The sequence below is a fragment of the Rhinatrema bivittatum genome, chromosome 8, assembly GCF_901001135.1.
Source record: "Rhinatrema bivittatum chromosome 8, aRhiBiv1.1, whole genome shotgun sequence".
NCBI classification, from domain to species: Eukaryota; Metazoa; Chordata; class Amphibia; order Gymnophiona; family Rhinatrematidae; genus Rhinatrema; species Rhinatrema bivittatum.
In genome coordinates this window covers 204484121-204510806 of record NC_042622.1, presented here as the reverse complement: position 1 = coordinate 204510806, position 26686 = coordinate 204484121, and the positions used below count along the sequence as shown (strand labels likewise).

Genomic DNA, 26686 nt, shown 5'->3' with positions numbered 1-26686 from the left:
ATCGGATAAGTTAAATCCGTCATAGAACAGGTTTAACTTAGCTGGATATAACTTATCCAGCTTAAGTAGTGACTTTTACCCAGTAATTCAGCAGCGTAGCCGTGCCGCTGAATATCCCATGCAACTTACGACGGGTAAGTTTATATATTACATTGCTGTTCAGCTTCGACTGTTGAGGCCATTATGTCTATAGTTCATTTGTGTGCTTCCCTCTATTTGTCCATGTTCAAAGTTTTCTGTTGATGATTTTTCTGAATAAAGCGTTTGGGGGGGGGGGGGGGGAGAGAGAAAAGAGGGACCCTGTCATCCTCCATCCTAGCACCAGCTTCCTGAGCGGCAGCATGCCGACACACCCTTCCCCTTAAAGGCGCAGGAGCAGGCCCAGCAGCAGTTTCATGTTGGGAGCCCCTGCGTCTTTAAGGGGACAGGGTCCAGCGGAGCACTGCCATTCACAAGGAGGTTCCCGGTTCAGCCCAGCACCCTGGGCGGCTGCCTGCTCCTCCTAGGGAGAGGTGCGGGCCTGAGCAGGCGTCGACTTCTTTTGCTGCCACGCGGAGTTCATTCCGCCAGTGGAGCTTATGAAACGCCGTCCCTCCATCTCTCCTGCTCGGCCTTTGCCATGGAGTTAAAGCCTGCGCAGTGAGTGGGAGGCACTTCTGCTGTAATGGAAAGTGTTTGCGCAGTGGTGGGATCTCAAGCACCTGGTAATTGCTTGCACGCTGCACTGTTTCAGCCTGCAAAACTGAGAGTAAGGGGCATTTTTTTTTTTCTTTCAAAAAAATGGCAGCTTCCTCGTGGGCTTCCAGCCTTAATTGGAACTGGCCCCGAGTGGAACTGTGGTGCCACGGGCCTTCATCTGCAGCTACTCGATTATTTCCCTCCCCCCCCATTTTAACCCCTCCGGTTCTAGTCCAGCCATTACAGCAGCATCCGGAACCTGGCGCAGGCGCTGCTGTGGGTCGACCAGTAGGTGTCACCGTTGCCCGACGTCTGGGATTCCCTTCGCCCACAGGCTGTTGGTGTTAAAAACGCAAAGGGCCCAACAGATGTTAGGATATGGATAAGGGGGGGGAATGGCTTTTTTCCATTTCCTTACAGACTTTCCCCAGCAGCCAGCCGGTCGGTGAGCCGTGTCTGATTGCAGAGCTGCATTCTCTGCAGCTGACAGGTGGTCTCCTTGGTGGGGGGGCCTGTAGCAGCAGAAATGTGCCACTAGTCCATTGGGTATCTTAAAATGAAATCTGGGGACAAGCCATCCCATGATTCTTGATTATGATATGAAGCGTACTGCTGTAATTACTGGAGTCTATTGGAGCTCACTCTGTATTTTAGCGTGGTGTACCAGAGCTGTGCCATAGCCTTTTCTCACAGTACTCAAGCCTAAAAGATCATTGCAGTTATTTGGAGGTGGGAATGGGGGGGGATGGTGCCAGGAATCGGGGAAAGGGATTGATCATTTTTCTGTGTTAAATGCTGACCGCATTCCTTTCTCTTTTCAGTGCTCGCAAACGCCCAATTCCTTACTACAGGCCCAGCCCCTCCTCTTCCAGCTCCACGACCAGCTGCTCCTACAGCCGCAGCCGCAGCCGGAGCTACGACAGCTACAGCAGCTACAGCCGGAGCCGGACTCGTAGCCCGAGCCACAGCCCCAGCTACAATAGCCGCAGCAGCTCGGAGAGTGCCGGGTTCTGAGAAGCCCACCCAGGACCACACAAATAATCCCTGGGCCTCTGTTCCCCCCACCCCTTCCCCTGCCAAAGGCAGCCCCCTGTGCTCCTCTTCCCTCTCCCTTCACACCGCCAAGCTATCTCGCTTTTGAGGGTGGGCTTTATATGTGTGACAGGGCTGGGTTGGGTTGGGGGTGTTGTAGGGGGGTGGGTTTTAGCCCTGACCCTGGGTCTGGGTACCGCTTGGCACCCCTCGCTAAGCACGCGATCCGGGGAAGGCAGATTTCGGTGGCGAGGAGAAGGCACACGGATCGAGCCTTTCCGATTAAAACCAGAGACTCCAGCAGCGCCCGGAGAAGGCCCGGGTTTGCTTTGAAAGTGACTTTTCCATTTCATCGGCACCAGGGAAACAAATAACTCAGAATCTTGCTGATGCCCACCTCATACGCCGGATACTGAGCTCTGCAATGTCAAAGCCCTTCTCATTTCAGGGTTGTTGTTTTTTTTTTTTAATTTTCTCTGGCTGCCGCCAGCCTTCCAGCCTCCCTCCCAGGGGCACAGAACATGGACAGCGGGTCATTCCAGTGGCTGGAGGCTCCAAAGAAGGAAAGGATAGAAACGAATCGTTTTGGTCTTCTTATGTCTGTGAACAAATATGAAAGGTCAAAGGTGAATGGCAAAGACAGAGCCCGCTGGACAGACAGGGCTAAAGAAGCAGGGGGTTTTTACTTCTATTTATTTATTTATTTATTTATTTATTTATTTCCTTGTCTCATGGTGTTCTGATTGAGTTCTCGTTCTTGACGGATGATGCCGAAGCTGCACCGTCAAGCCAAAGGCCAACGATGGGCACCCTCCTCAGGATTCAAGGCAGTCGCAGCTCTCTGCATCCCCCAAAGGAAAAGCCAGGACAGGGGTCAGCAGGTTCCACAGTCCGGGTGCCACGCTGGGCCAGTAAATTTGCTCTTCCAAAGACCGCAGATGCCTCCCAGAATAGGTCCAGTATTTGGCACAGCCAGGGTGGCTGGTGGCAAGCACAGGAGGTTGTTTGTTTTTTTTTACACCACCCACGCTTAACGCCTTACACTAGCAATTCTGCCTCAGGGAGCCAACTGGCTCCATTTTATTTCAGTTTTGCAGGAGAAGCTGATCTGGTCCTGATTTTACTCCCATCACAAGCATGGGTTTGTAGCTCCGTATTTCCCAAAGAAGAGCAGGGGGGCGAGTGCTCCGTGCATGCAGCAAGGTAAAGGCAGGACTGGGCCGAGCTATGCTGAAAAGCTGGAGCCAGCCGGTCCTTCTACATGTGCCTGAATGGAAATGCCAGTGGGAGCGTGTGAGGGCTGCCATCTTCCTCTTCCGTCGTGGCTTTTCTAAACTTACTGGGTAGCTCTCTTATTTTCTTCTTCCCACTCCTTGGTGATTTCGCATCCATAGTCCAAGAAGAGGGCTGTTTTGGGGGCATAGGAGGCTCAAAAGTGTTTGGAAAGACACAACGACCCCCTCCTCCCTTTGAGCTATCAGCAGGGATTGTTCAGGAATGACCACCAATAAGATAAAGTAATTGTGATTACCTGGAATCCTGAAGTGAGCATGGTGCTGCATTGATGACCTTTAACTTGAAGGGTTCACTTTGCATTAAGCACAAAAACCTGTTTATTTATCTATTTATTTATTTATTCCTTTTTTTTTTTTGCGATACAGGGCAGGATTTGACTCTGTTCAGATACGGCGGAAGCGTAGTTCAGGGAAGAAAAGCAGGTGGAACCACAGTTACGGCCGCACCAGAAAGTTTTTTCTGCTGCTTCCTTAACGGAAGGAAAAGAAAACTGAAAGCAGACGGGGGGGGGGGGGGCCATCCTGCTCTGCGTGTGGTTCCAAGGTTCTGCCTCCGCCTGGTGGGCTCTTTCTAACCCAGTGTCAGGGCACACGCTAGCATGGCCTAAGCCTTTCCCTTCCCCCGGTACGGGCCGTCTCCAGAGACCCTGCCTGTGAGCCTCTGGCGAATGAAAGGATCTCCGAGGATGGGCCGTGCTCTGCCATCCGACAGGGAGGAACGCAGCGACTCATTCCTGGGGTTGTTCCTTCTGCCCGTTAGAGGCCTGAAAGCCATGACATGCTCAGCCAGGGTGCAGGAGGGACCAGGGTGCTGAGAGCCTGCTCGCTGAGATAAAAAAAAAGGCACTAGCATGGATGTTTGCAGACCAGCCTGGGTTTTTTGACCCACAATGTGCTGCAGGTGAATTCTCCAGAGCCTGAAAGAGATGCATTGCCCATTGGGGGGAGGGGGGGGGGGGACGGACACATCACTGCTCCGCCATTTATAGATGATTCCTATCCTGGTATATGCACAGCACGAACGTTGGCATTTGCGGTCCATTGGCGCAGCCTGAACAGCACAAGGAGTGTCAGATCCAACTGAAATTTTTATGTAGATCTTCTTGCATGGCATTGGTGGCCACTTTGTTAGACCAGTCACTGATTCTCGTCAGTAATCATGCAATGCCTCATCTCTCCCTAACATATCCCACCATGCTCATCTAATACTGTATACTGACCAAAAGGAGGACTCGAGACCTTTGCACTTAGCTGGCTGAAGAACAAGCACCTACCTATTCATGGTGACCTGCAACCCATCTGGTAATTAAGGGCCTGATTTTCTAAGGCTTTATTCCTATTCTCTGTCTATGGGGAAAAAGCTTAGTAAATCAGGCCTTAAGACTTATAAGCTGAGGTTTGCTTAACATAGAACTTTATAGTTTGGGTTTTGGCTAAACAAACATAATATGAGGTCTGTATTCATACACAGCCAGATAAACTTATCTGGCTAACTTTGAAGGCATTTTCAATAGTGCAGCCACACTACTGAATATTGCCAGCTATCTTAATTAGTTAGCTGGCTAACTATAGGCGGCTTACTTTAGGATAGCTCTTAGACTCAACCAGACGTAGCTGGTTAAGTTGTCCAGCTAACTCTGAATAGCGGAGTTAGCCAGTTAACTTATTTGGCTAACTCAGCTCCTCCCAGTTACGCTCCTGGACCGCCCTTAAATTATCCAGCTAAATTCTAGGCCCCTAACTTATTAGCTGGCTAGAATTTAGCCGGAGAAAGGCTGAATACAGACAGGTAAGCTATTTAGATAGATAACTATTATGCTATCTGTCTAAATGACTTTTGAATATGAACCTCAATATTTTTGGTTTTGGTGTCCTGTAGATCCCGGTGATTGATGTCGGCAGACGCCAGAATGTGTTGACCGTGACGGCAAGCTCAATCAGCCACTGCCTTCCACAGCCAGTCACGGATGATGATGGGAGAGCTGGTTCTGTAGGCATCAAGAGTAGGGGATAAGGAATGGCAGGCTAGAGACAGATTCATGCTTTGTTACCTTCAAACTTCTCTGTAGAAAGCAGGAATTTCAATTTGTTTTCAATACAATACCACTTGCGGAAACAATACTGTCTTTAGAAAAGCTTTGAACCTCAGACATCTCGGAGTTCTCGCTTCCTTACTAGTAGCCACCCGCCATTTGCTCATGACTTGAAATATTATGGGACAGCTGGAGGGGACAGTTATAATTTTGTTCCACAACTGGCCTTTAGCAACTGGCCTATAGCAACATATTATGTTTGTTTAGCCAAAACTCAAACCTATATGATTTTTGCTTGAGATTGTTTTTGCTTCTCTTTTCCTGGACAGAGTCTAGCCTAAGGAAAGGTCTGACCTAAGTTGGTCACCTCTACAACCCCCTACATGCTGCAGTCCAGGGATAGCTACAGAAATACCACAGCAATCTGAATGTAAGTTCCCCTACAGCTATCATTTGAGAGCTAGGAGTTGTTATTGTTGGGGGGGGGGGGGGGGGGGGGGGAAGGATACGATCTGAGTGAAATGGCTGCTGGATTACAATGGATCGTGTCCTTTATTTTGGGCCGGTCAATGCTCTAAACATTTAACGCTTGTCTTTCACCAATCTTACCTTCCAAATGACGATCAAGGAGAGAGCTTTTTTTTCCCCTATTATTGTATGACAAACTAAAAAATAACACGGTTTCCTTATGGATTGCTCCATACACATTTTGACATTTTAAACTAAAAACTCAGTATATTAATGGCTGATGTAGTAAGATGTGAATCATCATTTGAATGAGATGCTAATTCAGTGGCAGAGTTTTAGACCAAGCACCCATTGGGATATAAAAATTATTATTTGAATTTATAGCGCATGTTTCATCCAAACAGGATTACAACACATTTTCCAATTTCATTGTAGTATTTCAGAAGCACATGTGCCAACAGCTCTGGGATGATCTGATGGTACAAATCAGGTTCCTGGACTGCAGGCAAGCTTCCAGAATGGAAAATTGGGGGGGTGCAGAGGCTGAGAAACAATGTTATTACTACCCAAGGTGAAAGCGTGACTTGCCCCAGGTCATGCAGTGAAAGCCTGGAAGCCACAGCCCGGACCATCCCTCCTATCTTGAGGCCTCATCTTCTGACCCTTAGAACAGGTCCACACCAGGTATCTCAGCAAGATGTTACTGTCTCATATCCGATTAGGATGAGGAAGGATTCCAGCCCATTGCTTTGTATATGTGTCCCTTGTTAAAGAGTGTGCTGCATGTAGGCGAACACTACATCCATGCATCAATGACAATGTGGATAATAATTAATAATTCATTTGCAAATTTGTTTGCAGTGCATTGTGGGATACCAGGCATGCAACGTGTACTGTCCAACAGGGATAAGTAGGAGAGCAGGAAAGAATCTCCAGATTGTGCATGGTACTGCTGGGTTTTTATTTTTGTAAAAAGGGACTTGGGCCTGATTTTTAAATTTAGCAAAATCTGTAGGGAGATTTTTACTGGCATGTTTCCCCCCACCCGTAGAAGTTTTTTCCCTGCCTAAAGTAGCAGGAAATGAAATATTTGGGCAGAAGACACACTTTCCAGACTTCCACAATGTAAATCCAGCCCTATGTTTGCAACATACTCGGAACATGATGGCAATGAGAAATGGAAGATGAGCCTGTGAATGATTCTCAGTTTAAGGGGCTAGATCCTTTACTCATGCTTTTAATTTAAATTGACTGAGTCTTTCGTGTGAAAAATACTTAGGCTAATGGATCTGAGGCTGGCTATCTTAATGGGGCCCACTGGCCCTGATTCAGATGGTCTACCCTGAATAGAAGGACCACTCAGACTCCTTTTGTGCTGTAACCCAAAAATCATCTCCATGGGATTCCATTCCTTCACCAGGTGTCAGTATTCATTGTCCAGAACATCCCGCACCTGTAGAGCTACTGCAATTTCTGTGAATCTCACAAGTACTTTCCAGATGCAAGACGAACGTCTTGCTCAGCAGTATTGTACGGTATGTTTAGAACCTCTCCCAAAGTGTGGATATGACTTAGGGTAACCCAAATGCTTCTAGGCTATCAAGGTTAGATTGAGCCACTCTTACATTTGCATGTACTTACCGTTCCAATTTTCCTAAGAAAAAGTGGGCAACAAACCCTCGACTGCAGTAGAATGGGCATTTCAGTCTGTCCCCCATGACCTTGCTTACTGCTCTGTCCCCATATGGGCGCCTGCATCAACTCTTTGACTAGAGGATCTTGCTGTGGGTTGACTTATCCAGGACACAGCAGCACCAATCCTATGAGAAGCAGAGGGATGTAAAGAGACAACGTCCCCGTTGTTATCTTGGTATCATTACTGGACAGTATCCTCTTTTGTACCAGTCAGAAGGCCGATTCCTCTCACAGCAGTTCTGTTAGTAATGGAATACTGAGCAGGGTTGCAACACTAAGAAGGCCAATTCCTCTTCTTACTGCATCGTTTCCAACATTTTATGTCCAGCAGCATTCTGTTACTTTTTGGGATCATGCCATCTAATACACTGATCAAAGGCCGGATTCCCCTCCCCAAGTCCAATATTCTGCTCATACTGAGCTGCTGTAAGCGGTGGCGTGAGGGCCTCTGCTGCGGTTCAGCTTCCAGAATAAATGGAACTGTGCCTTTTCCTGGCTTTTCGGGCTAGTACATGCACTATGGGTTGCCAACTGAACCCATTCAACCCAAAGAGGTTGCAGACGTAACTGATTTCCCTAAGGAAGGCAGGAACCCTGTATGCAAGGAGGCAAAACCAGGGCTGGCTCAGCCTTTTTTTTTAGATGACTTGATTCAGATGGCAACCTTACCCCTGCTTGCAACTTACTGTACATGACCAATAAGGAGCTGACATTGATTACAGATGAGAGATGCAACGTCCAATCCCAAAGGCAAACCCTTGCCCATGCTCGAAGCATTTCCCGATGGGCAGGGTTTGGGCCATCGCAATCTGGAAAATCTGCACAATGGTTATCAAAATTCCCATTCCTGCAGAAATGTCTTTTTTTTTTAGTCCTATTTAAATCCCTCTCATTTGGAAATCAGAAGCTTGGCTGATCTGGATTTCATTTCAGCAGCTGTAGGTTCTCTTTTTAATGTCAGCGTGATGGAATTTGTGTATGAAACTGTCTTAAAAGTCCTAGCTCTTGCATTTTCATTCTTACCCTCCTGGTTACTCGGAAAAGTGCCCATGACCCAGCGTTGTGTACATATTGGACCCATGTTGGTGCTAGCCAAGCGTTGTGAATTTCAGCCCTGGCAGGGAAAGCAGGTGAAACAGAGAGTATGTGGATGGGTTCCTATCATGTTCGATGAACGTGACAACTAGTTATAATGTAACTGGGCCAGTTGGTGACATAAGGTCACCAACTGGCCCAGATCAACTGACAGGCTGATCCAGTTCTGGTCAGGCTCTGCTGCCTCTATGAACTCTTAAGTCCAATGTCCCTAGGAAGGGCAGGACTACAAACAAGCCAACAGATGCAATGGGGAAAACAAAAACTGGATCAGCCTCTCAGGGTAACCTGGATCAGGTGGCAACCTAACTGCACCTCATTCTTACATGGTTGGCCAACTCCAGTCCTCAAGAGCCACAAACGGGCCTGATTTTCAGGATATCCGCAATGAGTATGCACGAGACAGATTTGTATACAATGGAGGCATTGCATGCAAATCTATCTCATGTATATTCATTGCGGATATCCTGAAAACCAGACCCATTTATGGCTCTCGAGGACCGGGGTTGGCCACCCCTGCTCTATTACCTCTCACTTCTATGCATTTCCAGGGGTAGGCAACCTCCAGTCTCCATGGACACCAGTTGCACTCAGGTTTTCAAGTTATCCCTAAGGAATATGCATTTAAATACATGCTGCTTCCATTGTATGCAAATCTATCTCATGCATATTCATTAGGGGAAGCCTGAAAACCCGAGCACATGAGAAAAGCTAGCCAGCAGCATCCCAGTAAAATCCTGAGATGGGACTGGCACATTCCTGGAATTCCAATGCTATATATGGGTGCTGTTGAGAAGTGGATGGTAGAATTAAGTCTAAAATCAGCAGAGAGGTTGCCAACTCTATATAGGAAGAGCAATTTTCAAAAGCCATTTAACCAGGTAGAAGGGGGTCTTTGAAAATTGCCCACCCTGTATGTGGATAAAAGTGGGCGCATTGTGTAGCTGTATTTTTGTGGGAGTGTTCCTAGTGTGGAGTTAGGCCAGAGTAGTTTAGACTATCATATTCTATTCCAAAACTGCTACAGAAAATAATTTGCCCCATCTGCATTTCTCTGCACACTGATTTTTATTGGGCAGTGGTGGGTACCATATAACCGAGGCAAATGTATGTAAAATCCATGCAATTTCACACGGCACTTTTTTAATGTTTACCTTTTGGCCTAAACCTTCAGTCTGCCCCATTAGCATATCCACTGTAAAACCGAAACAAAGTTGTAGAGATATTAAAGCTTTAGGATTAGCAGTTGCCCAGAGGCTGTTCTGTTACACAAAGTATGTCTGTTCAGACATAGAGCGATTTGCTTGGCTAGGTGTGCTTGACTTGTGGAAGGCACGTTGGCTGGTAGAACGTTTCTACATGGTCTTCTGCTACTTTCTTCAGTTCTTTTGGTTGAGAATGTTGACTGCAGCTATGATCCAGGCCACTGTCAATCCACAAAGGAAAACACACAGGATGCTGGTCAGCCTCATATGAACATGCATCAAAATCATCCCTTGCAGAACCCATCAATGGGCGCTAGCCAATAGCAGAGCATGGCATTTAATGAAGGTAGAGTAGGGAGAAAAAGAATTTAGATGTAAAATAAAAACCCAAAACCAACCCATTTTAAAACAAGTCCAAACTTTTGGGGGATACAGGATAGTTTTACATTAACCCACTTCTGGCTGTGCTTTAAAGGGTTTTCCACCCTGCCTGAGCCCTGAAGGCACTGAGTCATCATCTTATATGTCATTGACATTTCTTAAAGCTTTTTACATCCTACCTAATCATGCAATTAATTTTTACTCTTTCCTGTTAGAACGCAAAGCCGTACTCTCAAGTTGGTCGCAAGCCTGATGGAGGCACATTTATCTGCATGACTAGTTAGACATAAACAAACAGAAAAACGACTTGGATCATAACAGATGTCACCACTCACAATGCAAGTGATATTGTGAGACGCCGATGCAGGCAAGCATCACGCGGAGGCCAGGCCATCCCAAAGCTTGCCCTGGTGGCCCCACAACCAGGTCACGTTTTCAGGTTCTCCGCACTTAATATGTATGAGATTGATTTGTGTACATTGGAGACCCAGGACAAGCAAATGTATCTCATGCATATTTACTGTGGGTATCCTGAAAACCTGAGTGGATGTGGAGTCACCAGGACAGGTTTGGGAAGTGCCCCCGTTAAGCAAAAGGTTATGACATCACAAGACAGATCTGTATTGTTTCTCCCAAACAGGACGGTGTTTCTCTTTTGAACAAGGGACTTCTGTGGTTGGAATGGAGAAGGAAGCTTTTCTTCAAGAATTCCATCACTGCTGCTAAAGGTTGCCGCAGGTGCATTCCCACCAGGACATTAAAAAAAAAAAGATAAACCACCAAAATAATGTGGATTTCAGTGGCTGACCACTCACATTTGTTTCTATTCCGGTGCTTGCTTTGTGTCTTGTTTGTGATTGCACAGACCTGCCAAATGACCCAGATCCTGAAAGGAGACTTTGGAGCAGTCCTGTCTTTGGGACTCTGCCCCTGCTTCCTGCAGTGCTGATTTTTGAATGGAAGAAGCAAGGACTACATATACCAAAATGCACAGGGGTGTCAGGTCAAAACTCAGGGCTGGCCCAACAGTCTCCCTGTAGAAACTGAGTTACTTGGCAGCTATGGACTGTATCCACTGTACGCGTAAGGGTGGCAGGGAGGGAAGGACAGGAGCAACCTTTTCCCTCACACTCTGTCCTGGTTCCTTGGCTTTTTATTTACAAAATCAACATTACAAGAAAACTCCAGCAGGAGGAGGGGAGAGCATGAGGCAATTTTCTGTCTTCCTCCAGTTTTTTTTTGTTTTTTTTTTTACAGTCTGTCTTTCTCCCGCTTCAAGAGAGAGCTTACTGGAACAAATGCAGAACTCTGTAGAAAATAAATATTTAGATTTGGGAGGGACATAAGGGGTATTGTGAGTAAAACTGTAGATTGTGTGAGCTGTCCTGTAATAAAGTCTGCAGTATGTATTGTAATGATGGTTGTGCGCTTGTCTATGTGGGATTTTCTTTGAGGGGGAGGGGAAGCTTCTTATGGAATAACCTTATCATATTTGAAGTAGAGAAAGAGCGGGTAACTCTGGTGCTCAAGAGTCACAAACAGGTCTGGTTTTCAGGAGGTTTACAATGAATATGCATGAGATAGATTTGCATGCATGGCCTCCATTTATGCAAATATCTTATGAAGAGCCTGAAAGCCAGGCCTGTTCTTGGCTCTTCAGCCACCCCTGAAGTAGAGCAAGAACATCTTATGCCAGGGCTTCCCAAGCAGGTCCTAGGGACCCCACAGCCAGTCGGGTTTTCGGGATACCCACCACAAATATGCATGAGATAAATATGCATATGAGTTCATGATCTGAAAATTTATCTCATGCATATTCGATGCTGAATATCCTGAAAACTCGACTGGCTGTGGGGTCCCCAGGACAGGTTTGAGAATCCCTCCCATATGTAGAGCTTGTATCCATCCATCCGTCTGTCTGTCTGTGACCTCATATCACAGCTGAAACCACAATATCTAGGCAGGGTTAGGCATCTCCGTTATATTTACACTGAATATTCATGAGATGCATTTGCATTCACTGCTTCCATTGCATGCAAATGTTTCATATTCATTGTGAATGGCCTGAAAACGATTGGCTTATGGCATTCGAGGACCAGACTTGCCTGGCCCTGTCCTACAGCCTTGTGGTTTGAAGGGGTAAGGGGCCATGGTATGGTAGTCCCATCTCAGGCTTTAAGGTTGTCGGTCCTGCTGATGTACTGTGTAGACCCGCGACAGGCAGGACAGGCGACATGTAGAGTTTGAGGTAATGGGAAACAGCATCGGGACCATGCAGAAGCAGGAGGAAGACAGCAGTACTAGGACTGCACAAGAGACTGGAGGACGCAGCGGCCATGGCACAGCAGCAGGGGCTCTATAGCCCTGCTGCTGGGACAATGGGGAAACCAAAATGGAAGCCATGATTTAGAGAGTGGCAGAGGCATGTTAGAGCAGACAGATGGGAGATCGCCAGCCTGCTCTAGGGCTGAGAAACTCCCACATGTTTACTCTTACTGAGCATGCATCTCTTCTACAAAGTACCATATGTTCTCGTCAATAAAATTCCACTTTCCAGAACACATTCAAGGATAGAAATGAGAGTTTTTAAAAATGGCAGCACTGGGGAGAGGGGGAGAATCATTTCATATATAAATCAGGTGGTGGTTAAAAATCATTCAGATCCCCACCTTTTCCATTCTGACTTTTGTTTCATTCCTGTGGAGATAACAGTGTCAGTGTTTACAGTTTTACAAAGGTTCTTCCAAAGCACCCATTAACTTGAAGCAAATCAGGGTGCTGCTGTGCTACGTTTCATCAGTCCCATGCAGGCCTCACATGAAAAGTATGAATACAGCATGGATAGCTGAAGAGCGGAGCCTCACTAGAGCGCTGTGTAGGGCATGAATACAGCACGGACGGCTAACAAGAGGTCCCCATGCAGGTCTTGGGCTAATATGCGTGATGCATGAATACAGTACAGACAGCTGAAGTATGACTTCAGTCGGATTCTTAAAAATAGGAGGTATGCTTGCAATAAAAGGTGCACAATTTTTGTTCCAAAATAGCATTAGAATATGAGAAATAATATATAATGGACAAAAAAAAGAAAGGAGACCTGGGAATCAGATCAAAGGAGGATGTATTAGTGCCCTAAAATGGTCAGGGGATGTATTGAGACATTTAGTCCAGTTGCTTCAACTTAAGGCAGTCTCCCAGTCCTGTCCTCTTGACCCCACAGCCAGATGGGATTTCAGGGATTCCACAATGAATACGCAGGAGACAAATTTGCATATACTGGGGTCCCAATATATGTAACTATCTCCTGCGTATTCATTGTGGAGATCCTGAAAATCCAATTGGCTTTGGGGTCACTAGGACAGTTGCGGGATGTCCTGATATAAGATGACCAGTCATCTCTACACCACAAAGGATAGGCTAAGTCCTTTATTTACTTATGTAAGGAACGCAATTCATCAATAAATAAACTGAACCCAAGGATTTGTAATCTTGCATTTCTTAGACAAACGAACTACAAATCCACAAATGCAAAGGAGTGACTCCAGTACTGACTCTGCCTATCTGATGACTTAGAGCTGTCAGGTCACTCTATGTTAAATCCAGTGTTTCTCATCCCGGTGCTGGAGGAGAGCCAAGAAGAATATGCATGAGACAGATTTGCATATATCGGGTCTCCTGCAAGTGCACAGAGGCAATGGGGCAAAACTAGATCTGCATCAACACATCAAGAATGTGGAGTCTAAAATTAGGATCCCTGGGGCAGGGTTGCTGAGGGGAGATAAGCCATGCGTCTGTGTCAGTAGGACTCCTGCTTTCCACCATATGAGACCTGTGCAAATATTACCACAGGCAGGAAATGTGTGTGTTAAGAAACTGACCTTTAGTAAGTCACGTTCAACAGTCTGTGCCGCAGTCATTGATCGTGAAGCTGGGGACTCCGTGAGGAAATGATCTGGGCGGTTTTAAAAGGACAGGGGCCAGCAATTTCTCCCAGGGAGCTCCCCACACCCCTGACTCAACTCCCAGGCTGCCTTACATCAGCTCACTCATTAAAAACTGATTTCAAAGGATAGGTTCTATTTTCTTCCTACTCCTGATGTGCTCAGGGCCCTGAGTCATGGTGAGACCTCGCTCCAGTAGGAGTTTGCTCGGAAGCAGACGCCACCGCAGGAGATGCTGAGCTGCAATTTCAACAATCCAAGCTTTCGTGACAGCCCAATTGAAGCCTTAAGAGACATGTTCATAAAAAGGAGGCTGCAATGTCCTCTTGCTACACTCAAACACTCAGCAGACCACAGTCCAGGGCTATCAAGTTACCCAGTTCCAGGAGGAAGATTTTAGGTTAATTTTAGATTTCTAACAACTCCATTCCGATGCATTATGGGACCAGCAGCACTGATTACAATGGATAGAATCAGGGACTACAAATCCCAAACTGCCCTGGGCAGTAAGTTCAAAAACCAGGAGCAGCCAAAGGTTTCCCTCCTGGAATTGAGTAAACTGGCAGATCTGCACCATCCGAGTAGCCTGGGTGTTCTGTTCCCATCACATCTCATTTTCCACTTCTATGGAAGGATGGGAGGAAGTGCCAGTTTCTGTAACATCCCCAAGGGGCTTCCTTCAACTCTTGGGGAATCTACTAGGAAAAAAGGACTTTGGTAGCACCTTAATTAGAGAAGCCCAATCACAGTGGCCCTTGAGTCTGTTTTCCTGCTGTTCATGAGTTTTGGGCTGTGGCAGCAAACAGCTCTTACAATAGCAAGGCTTGCAAAAAGTCAAACCATAATTGAAATATTGTAATTCGGTATTCTTTAACTTGTGATTTTTATTTCACTGGTGAGTACTAACTTTGCAAGCTCCTCCCTGATAGTTATGAATTTATGTCCACCGGTACTGTACTGACGATCACCATCAAAGTCCTCTGCAGACACCTCCCTGGCATATGTGAAGGGCGAATACATAGGGAACAAGTGAAATGTGGCATTGGAAAAGATGTGGGGGGGTTTTTTCCAAGCGAAACATGGTTATCAGTAAAAGGCGCACACCATTTAACCCAAAAATGTATGAAAAAAAATATTTAAAATAAAGAAATTGTTACAACAAAAAGGAGGGAGAGCTAGGCACAAACCCAAACGAGGAGGCAAGAGAATTAAGACGCAGTGGAGCGCGAGCTTCCGGTGCCGCTCTCTGAAACTAGAGGAGGGGAGGAGGCAGGCAGGGCCTGTGCAGTGCCCCCGTCTGGCCAGCTGGGGGCGCTGCGGTTAAGGCGTGGGGGGCCAGGGGGCCAGGGGGCCAGGGGGCCTGGGGGCCTGGCCGTGGCCAGTGCCAGTTTCGAAGGTTCTGGCTGCCTTTGGGGAGAGACTCTGCAGCCCTGGCGCTCGGTGACTCACCCACGGTTGGCCTCATGCGCTATTCCTGCAGCTGCGGCTCAGCGGCCCGCGGCGAGGCAGATGGGCCCTGTCAGTCTCGCGTAATTGCTACCAACCACATTGGCTCCCCGAGGCCTTCTGCTGTGCCACACAGTGCTACAGGGCGGGGAGGAGGGACGCCGAGCTCAGGCCGATGGCGTGTGACTCACCGCGGCCCAAACTCCCCCCCCCTCCCCCTCCCTTCTTGACATGCTCGGTGCCTGCGCCCCCCACCCCGGCTCGCAGGGAATGCGTTCTCCTCTACCCTATAATCCCCAAGAACCTCCCCCCCCCCTCGCCTGGCTCAACTGGAATCCCGGTCCCCTCCACCAAAGGGAAAACTGAGCAAGACACACGAAGGGGGTAAATGAGCAAATCTCTGAAACATGTGAGCCGTAAGGACAAGGCTTCAGCCCGGCTGCTGTCTTCCTCTTCTCACCAAAGTCTTACTGCTTTCCATTAATAGGGGGCTAGCTAATTCTTCCCAAATCAGCTTCTCCACTCCCTCAGCATTCCTTTCGGCTTCTACACTTAAAATAGAAAACTCCCCATGACATGGCAAACCGTGAATGCTAAGTGCGCCCCCTCCCCTAAAACGGGTCACTAATCCTCAGCTTCCTTTTATTATTTTCTGAAAAACCAGGTCTTGGGCTACAATTGAGGAAGATGCCCAAAAAAAAAAAAAAAAAAAATCTTGGAGAAGGAGAGAGATGGTACAAGCAGCCAAGCCCTTCTGCTGATAACTGGGATATACCCTTGGCAGTGTGGACAGGAAGAATTGGGCAGATTGGATGAGCCCCTTGGTCTTTTTCTGCTGTCATCTAGTGCGTTACTTTGATCAGCACGTGTCAGCGTTCGTGGGTTGCTCTTTGCAAGATTCTGTGGGTTGTTGGTAGCAATTTCTGAGTTTTGCTCACCTTGAGATTGGTAAGGGAGGGGATGCACACACTTTTTTTTTCTTAGTCTTTCCCCCTCCAGCCTCCCCTTACATACACTTGCCAGATTATGGACTACACCGCTAAGGATCCTTACCCAGGACAGGTTTTACTGTCTTCCTCTGGCTACCTTCCCTTCCCCTCTCCCGTCACAAGCAAATCTCTCTTCCCACTCTCAATTTTCCTCCCCTCCCAGCAGCTCTCAAATCATCCTTCCCCTCCACCCTCCCTCCCTCCCTCCCTCCCTCTCTTTCCAGCCCCTCTCATCCCCATTCCCTCCATCCTGCCCTCCCCTCTCATCCCCCATTCTCACCCCCTCTTCTCCCGGGCTTGCAGCACTGGCATCATCTCTCAGCTTTGGGCCTGCAGACCTAGCGGCTCCTCTCTGGTCCAGCCTCCTCCACACAAGCCAGAGGAGGGAGGGCATGACTCCCGTGCCACCCCCACACTTCACTGGCACTGACCCATCCCACACCGGCAGCCAAAGGGAAGGGAGGCTCTCTACTGGCCAGCAAGGTAAGCATTTTTTAAACTCACTGGACAACTGGCTATGATAGTCCCACTAGATTTTAAAATGCTTGCAGCGCTGGCCAGTACAAACACTCTTTGCCAGCCTCTCTTTGGCAGCCGGCACGATGTGGAGTACCCCATCCAACCTAGGCCACCTTTTGACATCTGTGCATGACTGTGTGGATACGATGAAAAAATCCAGTGGAGTGGGGAGAGAGGCAGAGCCACTGCTACAATATTTTGGGAGTAGCAGCCGCCTACGTTGTGGCCTTTTTCTTCACCACACTGGCCGAGCCTTACCTCCTCCTCTCTTTCCGGTCCCGCACTGTCCTCTTGAGGTATGCATGGGAGCAACTTAGCAGATTCTGGATTGATCACTTCTGATCTGTCTAGAGGACGGATTAAGGTTTTTGCCTCCATTCCCCTCTCTTATCTAAGCCCTGCTTCTGCAGAACCCACAGATTTCAGGTATGTCTCCAGAGCCACGGTAAATTCAATAAAACCCCAGAGTCTCTGGGTGAGACCCAGGTAGGCACACCTTGTGGAGGCCTTTCTTGAGCAATGAGCAGACCTCTCGCTACAAGATAGATCTTGGGTTTAGTAGAGTTTGCCCTAAGTACTGTAATTGAATTCTAAATGATTATGAGAGAAGTATAAATGGACAGTAGCTAGGGTTGACATCTTGGCAATAAGCACTAAACCTTGGTGTGCCTGCTACCATGAGACCAATACATAAAGCATGGGCTGTTAAAATAAGGATTATTTCCAAATGAATGATGCTCTAAAGCAGTGGTCCTCAAACTTTTTTCCCATTGTGACACACCTGTCGGACAACGCTGACATGTGTGACACACTGCTCATTACAATCCACGGTGGCAATAAAAAATAAAGGCCCAGTATTACTTTTATTGGTAAGAATGACACTAGGGAAAGATAAGTACTCTGTCTGAACAGAAATTGCCTAATTAGTAACCCCCCCATACCAGAACAGCACTAACAGTAACCACCTTACCTAAGGGAAAAAGCAACACTGAAAATTTATTTTATTTATTTATTTTATTTATTTAATGTTTTTTTTATACCGACATTCATGCCGAAAGTCATATCATATCGGTTTACAGGAAACATAGAATCCAAACATTAACAATAACCTGGAGGAGCAAAAAGTTACAATAAAACAGGTGTAAGGAACTGGGGAGATGGAATTGCAGAGGTAGACAGTTAACTCATCAATTCAATGCGACTTTAGAGATGGGGGTGCTTGGAAGGCCTAAGACAGGACCGTGTCGTGGCTATTACTTGTATTGATTATGGGAATGCTTGTTTGAACAACCATGTCTTAAGTTTTTTTTTTGAAAGTCAGCAGACAACATTCTAGTCTGAGATCCGGTGGAATAGCATTCCAGATAGTGGGTCCCGCTGTTGAGAGGGCTCGTTCTCTAGTGGTTGATAAATGGGTGGCTTTGTTAGGAGGGAAGTGTAGAGAACATTTATAAGCATCCCTAATAGGTCTGGAGGAGGTGTGAAGTTTGAGTCGGAATTGTAAGTCGAGGGGAACCTGGTGGTGGATAGTTTTATGTACAATAGTGAGGGATTTGTGAAGGATTCTGAAGGTTATTGGGAGCCAGTGTAGATCTCTGAGGATAGGCGTGATGTGTTCTCTCCTTTTGGTGTTTGTCAGTATTCTGGCGGCTGCATTTTGTAACATCTGAAGGGGTTTAGTGGAGGATGCTGGGAGACCTAGTAGAATAGCATTGCAGTAGTCTACCTTTGAGAACAGAATGGCCTGTAGAACGGATCTGAAGTCTTGGAAGTGCAGTAGAGGCTTGAGTCTTTTTAGCACCTGTAGTTTATAGAAGTCATCTTTGGAAAATATTACACAGGCCTTAAAACACCAATACTCCTCCTATTAGGAAAACAGAACAAGCCAGGCTGCTATAGTGCCCTACACAGAAACTACACGCCAGCAGACAACCTCACCTCAGTTACACGTGCAGACCCTCACCTAGCAAAGAATAAAGAGACCATAAAGCATAACTAGAAACATGCAGACAAAAACTGAACTGGAAACTGCAACAAGCCAGAGAGATTGTATGCAGTGTAACAAAGGAAAAAGAGAAATTTCACCACCAGTCCTCATAAAACAGATCAATAAATATAAAATCAATTACAGTAAAACGGCATATCCAATAATTAAAAACTCAAGTAAAAAACTTCCAGACATCAATAAAATATTTCAAAACAGTAGACACAAAGACCAAATAATTAAAAATAATAAGGATAAAAAAAAATGTTTTGCTCTCCATTCCTGGGAACGTTTGATATCCAGGTGCCCTGAGATTGCTTGTAACTTTCTCCTCTCTCTCAGTCACATACAAGCTCTCTCACACAGGCTCTCAATCACACCCATATACACATGCTCTCTCTCTCTCACTTACATAGGCTCTTAATCACACATTTACACACACACAGGCTTTCAATCACACACTTACATACATGCTCTCTTTCACTTACATACAGGATCTGAATCACATACACACATGCTCTCTCTCTCACCCACACAGGCTCTCAGTCATACACAGACACACATGCTCTCTTTCTCACTTAAACACACAGGCTTTTAATCATACATACACATGCTCTCTCATATAAACTGGCTCTCAATCACACACTTTCATACATTTATTTATTTATTTAGAAGTTCTTATATACCACTTTATACAATTGGGTAATTGATCTATGCAGTTTACAAATTGGTTACATACATAAATTACAAAATAAAATAACAAAATAAAACAAGTTAAGATAAAAATAAAACAATGTACAATTACTAATAGTTCAAACATAAATTAAAGAGATAAATAAAAATCATAAAACAGTAACTATGTGATTTTGTAGGCAATGGAGCAGTAATATGTTTTTAGAGCTTTTCTGAAATCTTTAGTATTTGATATGAGACGGATGTTTTCAGGCAAAGAGTTCCATAAAACCGGACCAGCAATTGAGAATGCTCGCTTACGAGTCAAGCCTAGTCTTCTGTCTTGATGGTGGGCACTTCGAGGATGCATTTGTCCATAGAGCGTAATTGTCGAGATGATTTGTAAATCCTTAGCATTGAACATAGCCAGTCTGATGATGGATTGTAGATTAAATTATGAATGATGATAAGAACTTTGTATTGAATACAATTTGACACTGGTAACCAGTGTAAAAATTTTAACATTGGAGTAATATGATCTTTATGAGGTATGTTATATATTAAGCGAGCAGCTGAGTTCTGAATAAGTTGAAGAGGACGAGTATTTATAGCAGGGAGTCCTAGATACAATGAGTTACAATAATCGAGACCTGATAAAATTAAAGCTTGAACTACAGAACGGAAATCAGAAGGAAAGAGCAATGGTTTGAGTTTCTTTAGGATTTGTAATTTAAAAAACAGATTTTTTTTACAATTGCAGAGATATTGTTTGAAATAGATGCTGTCTCTCTCACACACAAAGGATGTCAATCACACACAGACACACATCCAGGCTCTCAATCATACACACACACACACACACACACTCATGCTCTCTCTCACACACAGGCTGTCAATCACAGTTACACACATGCTCTCTCTCACACACCACACAGGCTCTCAATCACACACTTACATACATGCTGTCTCAAACACATATGCGCACTCACTTACTCTGTTTCTCCCCACCAAAGAACAACTGATGGCAGCAGCAGCAGCCTCCTCTTCTTACAACCCTCACGGCCTCGAGAAAGGTGTCCCATTAACCATGGGGGCTGATGTTGTTCCTCTTTTTGCTCCAAGCCTATGCTGCCCGCACTTGTAAATTACCATGGTCTCTTCTCCCCACATGCGCAGCAGCTGCACACCACTTCCTCTTCCAGGCAGCAGGGGCAGGAAGAAGAGACCATGCTGCTAGTGCCGCTGACTCCAGCTATCCTGCCGCATTCTGCCCAGACTACCAGCATTTCAAGCCCGGACGGAAGAAGAGTTTGCTTCTCACTGGAGCAAGGGGAGCAGCTGGACCAGTGGGGGCCTGGGAACTGTGGCGACACACCAGTTGAGAACCGTTGCTCTAAAGCAGTGTGTGAGGTCTGGAATGGAAGGAGTGAGTGAGACTGCATCTTGGTGTGTGAGGTTATTGATGGGAGGAGTGAGTGACACTGCATTGTGGTGTATGAGGCTAATGATGGTAGGCATGAGTGAGATTGCATTGCAGTATATGAGGTCAGTGATGGGAGGAGTGAGTGAGACTGCATCACAATGTATGAGATCAGTGACAGGATGAGTGAGTGACACTGCACTGCATCATGCTGTGTGAGATCAGTGATAGGAGAAGGGAGTGAGACTCCATTGCAGTGTGTGAGGTCAGTGATGGGAAGAGTGAGTGACATTGTGGAAAGATTAAACAATTTCTTTGCTTTAGTGTATACTGAAGAGGATGTTGGGGAAGTACCCGTACTGGAGAAAGTTTTCATGGGTAATGATTCAGATGGACTGAACCAAATCACGGTGAACCTAGAAGATGTGGTAGGCCTGATTGACAAACTGAAGAGTAGTAAATCACCTGGACCGGATGGTATACACCCCAGGGTTCTGAAGGAACTAAAAAATGAAATTTCAGACCTATTAGTAAAAATTTGTAATCTATCATTAAAATCATCCATTGTACCTGAAGACTGGAGGATAGCAAATGTAACCCCAATATTTAAAAAGGGCTCCAGGGGCGAACCGGGAAACTACAGACCGGTTAGCCTGACTTCAGTGCCAGGAAAAATAGTGGAAAGTGTTCTAAACATCTAAATCACAGAACATATAGAAAGACATGGTTTAATGGAACAAAGTCAGCATGGCTTTACCCAAGGCAAGTCTTGCCTCACAAATCTGCTTCACTTTTTTGAAAGAAGTTAATAAACATGTGGATAAAGGTGAACCTATAGATGTAGTATACTTGGATTTTCAGAAGGCGTTTGACAAAGTTCCTCATAAGAGGCTTCTAGGAAAAGTAAAAAGTCATGGGATAGGTGGTGATATCCTTTCATGGATTACAAACTGGCTAAAAGACAGGATGGCTAAAAGACAGGAAACAGAGAGTAGGATTAAATGGGCAATTTTCTCAGAGGAAGGGAGAGGGCAGTGGAGTGCCTCAGGGATCTGTATTGGGACCCTTACTTTTCAATATATTTATAAATGATCTGGAAAGAAATATGACGAGTGAGGTAATCAAATTTGCAGATGATACAAAATTGTTCAGAGTAGATAAATCACAAGCAGATTGTGATAAATTGCAGGAAGACCTTTTGAGACTGGAAAATTGGGCATCGAAATGGCAGATGAAATTTAATGTGGATAAGTGCAAGGTGATGCATATAGGGAAAAATAACCCATGCTATAATTACACAATGTTAGGTTCCATATTAGGTGCTACAACCCAAGAAAGAGATCTAGGTGTCATAGTGGATAACACATTGAAATCGTCGGCGCAGTGTGCTGCGGCAGTCAAAAAAGCAAACAGAATGTTGGGAATTATTAGAAAGGGAATGGTGAATAAAACGGAAAATGTCATAATGCCTCTGTATCGCTCCATGGTGAGACCGCACCTTGAATACTGTGTACAATTCTGGTCGCCGCATCTCAAAAAAGATATAATTGCGATGGAGAAGGTACAGAGAAGGGCAACCAAAATGATAAGGGGAATGGAACAGCTCCCCTATGAGGAAAGACTAAAGAGGTTAGGACTTTTCAGCTTGGAGAAGACGACTGAGGGGGGATATGATAGAGGTGTTTAAAATCATGAGAGGTCTAGAACGGGTAGATGTGAATCGGTTATTTACTCTTTTGGATAATAGACTAGGGGGCACTCCATGAAGTTAGCATGGGGCACATTTAAAACTAATCGGAGAAAATTCTTTTTTACTCAACGCACAATTAAACTCTGGAATTTGTTGCCAGAGGATGTGGTTCGTGCAGTTAGTGTAGCTGGGTTTAAAAAAGGATTGGATAAGTTCTTGGAGGAGAAGTCCATTACCTGCTATTAATTAAGTTGACTTAGAAAATATCCACTGCTAGTACTAGCAACAGTAACGTGCGCACAAATGTACACCCGATTTTATAACATACATGCCCGAGGCAGGCGTAACTTGCACGCGCCGGCCAGCTGCCGGCGTGCCATGCCCCGGCACAGGCCACTGTACCGGAGCACTCGGGACTGCCCCTGGACCTCCGCCACACCCCGGACCTCCGCCCCAGGACCGCCCATTTTGGAAAGCCCCGGGACATACGCCCGTCCCGGGGCTTGTGCGCACCACCGAGCCTATGCAAAATAGGCTCGGCACGCTGTTGTGACCGTCAGTCTTCGACGGCTTCCCCCCACCTTCCTCTCACTACTTGTGGCTCCTTCCGCTCACCTCGGACTACTGGCTGTCGCGGCGTCTGCCATCCTCTCCGGCATCCCCGGACCGGCTTTGGTGCTGCCTCCCACCATGCTCCTCCAAGGTACCTTAGAGCGCGCACATGCACGCCGCCCTCATCTTTATTTCCACGTTAGCGCGAACCTCAGGGGCGTCCCCCTGAGATGACGTCACGCTGCCCGGATATTTAAGCCTACAGCATTTGCTAGCTCATCGAGTTAGCAACGGTAACTCTACGGATGGGATTCGCTCTCCGTACCGAAGCTGCTCTGCCACTCCAGCGCTATCTGGAACTCTTACACCCTTTGGGGTTTGCTAACGGGGTACCCGCTCCTCACGGGTTTCTTCTGCTCCTTTCAGGTGCTATCAGGAAACCGGTACTCGCTCCTCGGGGGCCCATGTTCCCTGAGTCGCTGCCTGCATCTACCATCTTCTCTACTTGGAAGACTTCACTAACAGTTTCCATCTGTGAGTACAACTACCATCTGTTCCACAGCACTGCTTCTCTGGAACCAGGTACTCGCTCCTCGAGGGCCTGCCCTCTGATCCAGTGCCAGACCTCTCGTCTAGTGGAATCGCTGTGTGAGTACAATACCACTGAGTCTCCCTGCTCTAAGGGATCAGGTACTCGCTCCTCGAGGGCCTGCCCTATGTTCCAGTGCCAGTCCTCTTGTCTAGTGGAATCGCTGTGTGAGTACAATACCACTGAGTCTCCCTGCTCTAAGGGATCAGGTACTCGCTCCTCGAGGGCCTGCCCTATGTTCCAGTGCCAGTCCTCTTGTCTAGTGGAATCGCTGTGTGAGTACAATACCACTGAGTCTCCCTGCTCTAAGGGATCAGGTACTCGCTCCTCGAGGGCCTGCCCTATGTTCCAGTGCCAGTCCTCTTGTCTAGTGGAATCGCTGTGTGAGTACAATACCACTGAGTCTCCCTGCTCTAAGGGATCAGGTACTCGCTCCTCGAGGGCCTGCTCTCCCTGTCTCGGAGCTTCTCCTATTCTACCTGGGACTCTGTATGTTTCTCACTGTGTACTCATAACTCTCAGTCTCTTTCCACTACAGCACAGCCAAGCAGAGGACCCGCTGTTCCAGCGTCCTGTGGGATACTCGCCCAGCCCGGCTCAACATCTACTACTCACTACTGCCACCTCTGGTGGTTTCCAAAACTGTTTAAATAAAGATTCAAATCTGTGTGTGTCCAGAGTCCAGCCTGACACCGTGGTCCCTCACGGGACTGCCCCCCCCCCCGTGGGCGTGGTCAGCTGCCACAGTGTCCAAGGATCCACCCAAACATCAATAACCTTAACATGCACGCAGGGGTAGGTTTTCAGGGGTTACGCTCATATCTTACGGGCGTAATCCTTTGAAAATCTACCCCTTAGCTTTTGGGTACTTGCCAGGTTCTTATGGCCTGGATTGGCCACTATTGGAAATAGGATGCTGGGCTTGATGGACCCTTGGTCTGACCCAGTATGGCATGTTCTTATCTTCTTACGCATCACGGTGTGTGAGGTTATTGATGGGAGAAGTGAGTGACACTGCATTGCAATGTGTAAGATCAGAGATGAGAGGAGTGAGTGACACTCATCATGGTGTGTGAGGCTAGAGATGGGAGGAATGAGTGAGACTGCATTGCAGTATATGAGATCAATGATGGGAGGAGTGAGTGAGACTCCATCACACTGTATGAGATCAGTGATGGGATGCATGAGTGACACTGCATTGCAGTGTGTAAGATCAGAGATGAGAGGAACGAGTGACACTGCATCATAGTGTGTGAGGTTAGCGATAGGAGGAGTGAGTGAGACTCCATTGCAGTGTATGAAATCAGTGATGGGAGGAGTGAATGACACTGCATTGCAATGTGTAAGATCAGAGATGAGAGGAGTGAGTGACACTCATCATGGTGTGTGAGATTAGTGATGGGAGGATTGAGTGACACTGCATCATGGTGTATGAGATTAGCGATGTGAAGACTGAGTGACACTGCATCATAGTGTGTGAGGTTATTGATGGGAGGATTGAATGACTGCATCATGGTGTGTGAGGTTAGTGATGGGAGGATTGAATGACACTGCATCATGGTGTGTGAGGTTAGTGATGGGAGGATTGAATGGCACTGCATCATGGTGTGTGAGGTTAGTGATGGGAGGATTGAATGGCACTGCATCATAGTGTGTGAGGTTATTGATGGGAGGATTGAATTACACTGCATCATGGTGTGTGAGGTTAGTGATGGGAGGATTGAATGGCACTGCATCATGGTGTGTGAGGTTAGTGATGGGAGGATTGAATGACACTGCATCATGGTGTGTGAGGTTAGTGATGGGAGGACTGAGTGACACTGCATCATGATGTATGAGGTTAGTGATGGGAGGACTGAGTGACACTGCATCGTGATTTGAGAGATCAGCAATGGGAGGAATGAGTTAGATTTTCATCTTGGAAAATGATTAAGGTTATAGCTAACTTTGGTCCATGCCTGGATTCCCTGAGTTCCATCTCAATATATTCTTGGCTTTTAGTGCCTGTGAGAATGGCTAAAGCTTTCAATAGCTTTTCTGTGCTATTTCAAGGTTCATTTTTCTATTCTTTTGGAACTCTGTTTTCTTATCTAAGTAATTCAGTGTAAGTGGAAAGAGCTACCAAGCTTTTCAAATGTTCAGGACTCGGTGCCCCCGTCTTACAGCACAGCATAATCTCCCTTATCATTAAAAAGCTGCAAGGATCAGGGGTACTGCTGCCGGCAGCACCATATAAAGTCATGGAATGTCCTGGGGTTACCCGCTGGAGTCCTGAGCATCCTGCAGCTCTGCACTGTGTGTCCCACAGTCCATGGCACTTGGACAGCACATCACATGGTGGATTCTAAATTGCCCCGGTGGGACGCAGCAGGTTCTTCACTGGGACTTGTGAACGCATTGCCAGTTAATATACTGTGGGTAAAGGGAGTCATTGAGTGAATGCATGGTCTCGCAACTGCCTGTGTCAAGCTGCTCTCTGACTTCCAGATCTATCTTATCACTTCGGGGCTGCCAGCTGACTCCATGGTTTACCAACAGGCTGAAGAGAGTTGTCACCTCTCTCAGGTCAAACCAAACAGGCTAATCCAGTCCTGGGCCTGCCCTGTGGTGTGCATGAAGTGTTGACCTGGGGGAGGTAGCAATCCTAAGGATGATCCAGTCCTAGTTTTACCCCATGGCTTCTGTGGACTTGCAAGAAGAAGATGCAACTGAGGGAAAAACAGGCCTGATTCACCCTGCCCTCATGACCTTACTTGAGTCTGGACCAGTTTGGACCTCAAACGGCAGGCAGCTGGGTTCTGAGATGAACCAGTATTAGTAAATTCCTGAGGAAGGAGGCTGCTGTGTCTAGATATGAAGGTGCACTTCTGCTCCAGGTATTGCTGCACTAACTGAGAATCTGAGGCCCTACAGGCTCATAGCACCGATGATAAACCAAGACACTATTCAGATAGCACCATGCATCCGATGGGTTTATTAGCACACTTCGGTACTTTCTGAAA

At 46.6% G+C, this 26686-nt stretch overlaps 1 protein-coding gene and 1 long non-coding RNA gene across 2 annotated transcripts in view; both read left to right on the top strand.

The window, feature by feature from the left end:
- Positions 1 to 3312, top strand: part of SRRM3 (serine/arginine repetitive matrix 3) — a 236955-nt gene extending 233643 nt beyond the window's left edge. Inside the window, exon 14 of the mRNA XM_029613117.1 lies at positions 1500 to 3312. Within this exon, the coding sequence (XP_029468977.1) occupies positions 1500 to 1819 (320 nt within the window). The 3' untranslated portion in view covers positions 1820 to 3312. The remainder of the gene's footprint in view (positions 1 to 1499) is intronic.
- Positions 3313 to 3316: 4 nt separating this feature from the next.
- Positions 3317 to 11297, top strand: LOC115097371. The gene is made up of 2 exons (XR_003858267.1): positions 3317 to 5468; positions 10098 to 11297. It is a non-coding gene; the product is annotated as an uncharacterized LOC115097371 (long non-coding RNA).
- Positions 11298 to 26686: the final 15389 nt, after the last annotated feature.